At 33.3% G+C, this 5755-nt stretch overlaps 1 protein-coding gene across 1 annotated transcript; it reads right to left on the bottom strand.

Moving 5' to 3' along the window:
• Window positions 1-3195: 3195 nt before the first annotated feature.
• Window positions 3196-3504, bottom strand: PAAG_12702 (hypothetical protein; the record flags this gene model as incomplete). The annotated part of the gene is made up of 1 exon (XM_015848157.1): window positions 3196-3504. One exon carries the CDS (start codon window positions 3502-3504, stop codon window positions 3196-3198), a length of 309 nt encoding a protein of 102 aa, XP_015702230.1.
• Between the last annotated feature and the right edge of the window lie 2251 nt (window positions 3505-5755).

Here is a 5755-nt window from a genome sequence, read left to right as displayed (position 1 = left end):
ACTCAGCAGACTTTATATCAATCAATTCTACCTGCATTATTAATCTTTTTGTCAAACACTCATTGACCACATAGAATTATCATATCTGAGGTCTTTTCAACTAGCTGTCATGCATCAATCTGCTTGAGATGGTTAATCTTCTTAACACAGACATGAAAGTAATATTTTCAATCTGCAGATGCCTGAGCCTGAGTGAGATTCTTCAGAAGTGACAAGTCAGTGATCTCAGAGTCTGCAGAAATGTCAGTTGAATTGTCAGTGAAATCTCTCACTGAGGTCTCTCTCACTGAAGTAATATTCTCAGTGAGCATTGAAGAATCCTTCATCTCTAAAGTGAATTCTGAGAGGGCAGTAGTGTTCTGCATCAAAAATGTTAGAATTCACACAGTAATCTCATAGTCTATTCATCAATTATTTATAGAGTGTAGAAATACTGAGAAAGCAGATACAGACTTCTCATTCATCATGAAATCATCTGTTGATAAATTGTGTTGAGTGAAGAGAATTGCAACTGCAATCACATGAATAGTAAAAGACAGATTCTTGACATTTTGCTCAGATGAGATCAAAGAATTCATCAAATGAAGATCTTCTTGAAATATCATATCTTTTGATGTGTAAAGGTGACTGTTAAAAGGATTGATCAATCTATAATTAGTAAAACCATCATAGCCTGTAAATATAAGCTCTTGTGATCATGAGATCATCTTCATATTTGACTTGAGCACTATTTTTAAATAAGTCTTGCACCCTCATCAGCAAATTCCACATGCAGAGAGCAGGGCCCTGAGCCAAGCTTCATATGAGATAATTGACTTTAGATCTAAATCCTCTACATCATTATAGAGCTTGACTGATATTGACATAAGATTAAGCATTTCAGTCACTGCAATTACCACCTTACCTCACATCTGAGGAGAAGTGAATGAATCTATTAATAATGTTCAGGCTTCTTCAATAATCAGATCAATAGAATGTTTAAACACATCATCTTGCTGCAGAGTATGAGGCAGAGTTGATTCTCATTTAATATCCTCACTCATCATATAGGTGGCTGCTGTGTTTGAATTCAACTCATCACAGTCAGAGTGAATAATCACAACATCACAATTGAGCAGATTCTTCATAAATTGATTGAAGGTTCATATATATTTTAGAGTCTCATTGTGGCACTTCAATAGAAAGGTTCACTGCATTTGTGTGACATTATCAGTGATCATCATCATGAGCTTCTTACCTGCATAGGATGATGTATCTTCTTCATTATCAAGCATTTCTCCACCCTCAAATAGGTCTACTCAGATCTTAAGATCTTTGTGAGTGGCACAGTGTAGGAGAGCATTTTTATAACTTACACATTTATGCTTGACTTTAATGCATGTGATGCAGAATGAGAGCTTCTTTGAGCTGATGATGACAATTCTGAAACAGAGCTCCTGCAACATTTTAATTAAATTCTTCTCATCAATATGATTCAATCACTAGTGCCACTCATCAATCAGTAGCTGCTTCAGCATAATGGCAGATAAGCAGGTTGATGAAGACAAAATGAAGGTATCAGTATCTGAATCCTTCAGGTTAATCAACTGCTCCATGTCATTGCAGTTGAAAAGACCTAGTGATGCAGCATTCAGATCATAATCTGTTGAAATCACCCTGGGCTTCAGGACTGTCAAGTATGCCAGTGATTCAAGCTTCAGATCATTCATAATACCTCTGAACATAGGTGTCAGATAGAACATATATATTATTGGAATTCAAAATTGCATAGAAGATGTCATTTCCTGTAGATGCTATTTTCTCAAAGTAATTTCTGATGTTCACCTGCAGATCACAGTGAATATAGCCCTGGCACTTCAATAGGCTAGTGGATATAAGATTGGCAGATAAGCCTGGCACCAAATAGACATGATCAAATTCAATTAATCTTTCCTCAACTGGAATGAAGGTGACTTTAATTCCTTGAACCTTCAAGGTAGCCTTATTGGCCACTTGAATTGTAGAGCTACTAACCTCTGTTATGTGAGAAAATTGTGATCAATCACATGCAATATGACATCCAGCCTCACTATCCCATATGATGAGTGGGTTGATGATTGATTCAACAGAGTACACAGACATCTCAATGATCTGCACTAGATTTGCCATTTGGAACATCTCAGAGCTGTCATTTGCAGTTGATGAGGCCTTCTTGCCTTCACTACTCTTCTTATTGTTATATTTCTCTATTCTCACTGTGTTGATGGTCCTTCATTCTTCAGAAGTGCTATTCAGATTGACTGCCCAGCAGAGTCCACCATGATGATGCTTGCATTCCAGGTAGATTGAGAGGTCAGACTTTGAATGTTCACTCATTCAATAGTCTCTGTGTTCCCTGGGTCAGCCCTCACAGGCTGAATTATTTTGAATGTTGTTGCTATTATTGAAACCTGCAGCTGTGTTTTCAGCCTGAGCCACATTGGCTGAAGAATTAGCTGTCTGAATGAGCTTCTTGATCTCTTTGGAGAGATTCAATCAAGAGTGTATTTCCTCCATGATTGAATGAACATTCAACATGACAGATTTTGATTTGAACTCTTGTACCTCCTCAATTTTCTTTTGCATGTAGTTTCATCATATATTGAGAAGTACAGAATAGAACACATGGAATACCATGTCATTTGACAGTAAGATATTGAGTATTTCCAATTTCATAGTAATGTCATTGAACTTATTGAAAAACATATGTACATCAGTGACTTAGACACTGCTCATTGATGTAAATTCCAGGACTGCTTCTCTGCAGAGCTGTGTTCTTGAGATAGAAAACTTCTTCTCAACTGTGTGTCAAAGAGAATAAGTGATTCTGCCCTTATCATACTTATTAAAATGAGGCCTAATGCTAACTGCCAATGCATTCAAAATAAATGTGTAAAGTCAGTGATTTTTGACCTCTCAAAAAGGAGCTCATTTGAGATTCTCATCAGAGCTTTTGACTTACTTGTCCTCCAATATAACCCAGCATTGAGCATCAATTAGCTTGGCCTTCATATTCACATGTCAGGAGAGGTAATTCAAAGATTCAACCAGAGCATTCAGCTTGATGGCATATTTAGTATTCTGTTTGAACTGACTGATCACCTTGCTGATGCAGCTATCCAGATCATAGAGATTATATTGCATTTGAGACCTCAAGTTCAGATCTCATGCTGACATTCAACCTGCTGACAGATTTGTGAGCATTGCAGCTCTGTCATTTTGAGTGCAAAGCCTCTTCAATTGAAGTTGAAGCTGCAATTCTTTGCACCTCTCTTTTTGAAGTTCTAAATCAATCTTTTGATGTTCAAGATCCAATCTCCTCAGTTGCAATTCTTCAGAGTCAGTTGTTGATGATGAGTTAGAAGTCATCACAGACATCTCCACCTCATCTTCTGAAGAAGTCAGGTTGGCATATTCAACACAGCATAGGCAGACCAGCCTCATCATGATAGAGGCTGTAATCAGCCCAGCTTGCCAATTGAGCATTTCAGAGAATCCAATATTGAAACTCCTGAATGTCTCTGGGGGGGTCAGTGAGCTCAAGGCCCTCTGATCATTTTCAGATTGATCAGATTGACTGAATTAACTCAATCATAACTGTGAATGAGTCATCATATATTCCATCATGTCATATTAATCTTCTTTCTAATGAAGTAATCTTATTCAGTGAGATTCTTGCCTATAAGCTTGATTGAGCAGATTGACATGTTCTTGTGTGATCAGTCACTGAAAAATTAGCAAGTTGCAGATTTTTCTTTCACCTGCTAAGTGAACAGATTGAACACAGAAAAAATAATAATAATATAAGAGTGCATCAAATCAATCAATTGACATAAAATAAGACAATATTATATTGAATGAAGTGAGCAGTGATTAATATATGCTATATTTGACAAGAATTCCCTGAATTGGCAGTTATTTGCGCAAAACAGGTCTCATAACCTGTCAAGGATAGATTGCTTGGTTGATTATGAGGTGATTGCTAGCTACGCGGAAGTTATATACAGTGTGGATTACGTAAGAAGGCAGATAGGCCTGACAGAATGTAGTCATTTAGTCAGCCGCGCACATTCTCTTTTTGTTATATACTACCTATTTTCCTAGCAATTAGTTAGAAGATAGATGCAGAGAATATACAGTTCAACTTGATGCAACATTAGCTATTAAAATATTCTGACATTTATGAGTCTGGTGGTCACATAACCGTGCCACACGCACTCACCATTAGTGAGTGCGCCCCACCATAAAGAAAATATCAATGTAATGGAAAATCTCTTTTTTGTATATTCATCACTAATCTTCAAAATTTAATAACCATAACCACCATGCCTAAAAATATTAAATATTCGGAAGATCAGATTCAGATGTCATTAAACACCATAAAATCAAAATCAAATTTAAAAATCACAGATGTGGTGTGGGAATTCAAAATTTCATATAGAACTCTAAATGAATATGTTAAGGAAAATATATCAAGAAATATAAGAGCTTCAATCAATTGAATGTTGAGTAACAGTTAGTAGAAAGCTATCTAAAAGTGAATTCATCAACTAAATAAAAACTTTTGCTCTTCTACAGTTGAACATATTGAAGCTGTTGCAAATTAAATGCTTAGTTATTATCATATCAATTTAAACACTTCTTCTCCTATTATGAGCAAGATGTAGGTGTATCAATTCATCAAATATCTGTCAGATTATAAAAGAATCAAGTAGAAATCAATAAATTCAAAATGAGTATAAAATGAGAATATAAGCTTTGTTATCAACTGATTCAATTGTTATGAATTTATCTTCAATCAGTATAAGTTTTATATCAGTAATATTTATAATTTTAATGAGATTAAGTGTCAAGAAGAAGAAGACTATGAACAGTAAGTTATAATTATCTATTAAGATGTCAATTCTGTCATATAATCATTATATTCTTATGAGTTAATAACGATAGTAGAATATATTAGTACAAATGATATAGTATTGAAGCTATTAATTATAATAAAATCAAAAATTTATTTAGAAAATTGATATATATACTTCAATCTATCTGATGATTATATTATCATCATATCTGATACTAACTTCACTAATGACGAGATTGAATTTGAATGAATAAAATATTTTAATACTATCAATAAGAAATACTAAATTGACAGTTATTGATTATTACTGCTTAACAATCATAAATCTCATTTTACTGAAGAATTTCTTCAATATTATGACTTTCATAATATCATTATATTTGAATTTTCATTTCATACAAATTATCTACTGCAATCTGTTAATAGTGTATTTTTTCAGCAATATAAATATTATTATACAAAAGCAATTAACACGACTACTTGATATGAATATAAATAATATTATAAGAGGTAATTTCATACTAATCTAAAGAGTATCTATTATCATATCTTTAAATTTATCATCATCAGAGCTGAATTTATTAACTGTGAGATTTATTTAATTAAATGAGAAGTAATTATCTAATATATGAGACAATATAATATACATGATAGCTCAGAGCTACTTGTTTATAATAATAATAATAATAAATGCTTTAGTGTTATTTAATCTTCTGAGATCTAATTCTTCACTATATCTTTTCAATTAATATTCTTATATATAATTGTAAAACTATATCATCAAATCAAAATAGCAGATAAGATCATACAAGAGATGAAAAATATTATGATATCTAATTTGACTCAGTGATTGAATAAGATATTTAAAAGAGTCTGATA

The sequence above is a fragment of the Paracoccidioides lutzii genome (assembly GCF_000150705.2).
Source record: "Paracoccidioides lutzii Pb01 unplaced genomic scaffold supercont2.89, whole genome shotgun sequence".
Lineage (NCBI taxonomy): Eukaryota > Fungi > Ascomycota > Eurotiomycetes > Onygenales > Ajellomycetaceae > Paracoccidioides > Paracoccidioides lutzii.
Note: the sequence above shows the minus strand (reverse complement) of the source record. Positions and strands in the feature narration are given on the sequence as shown.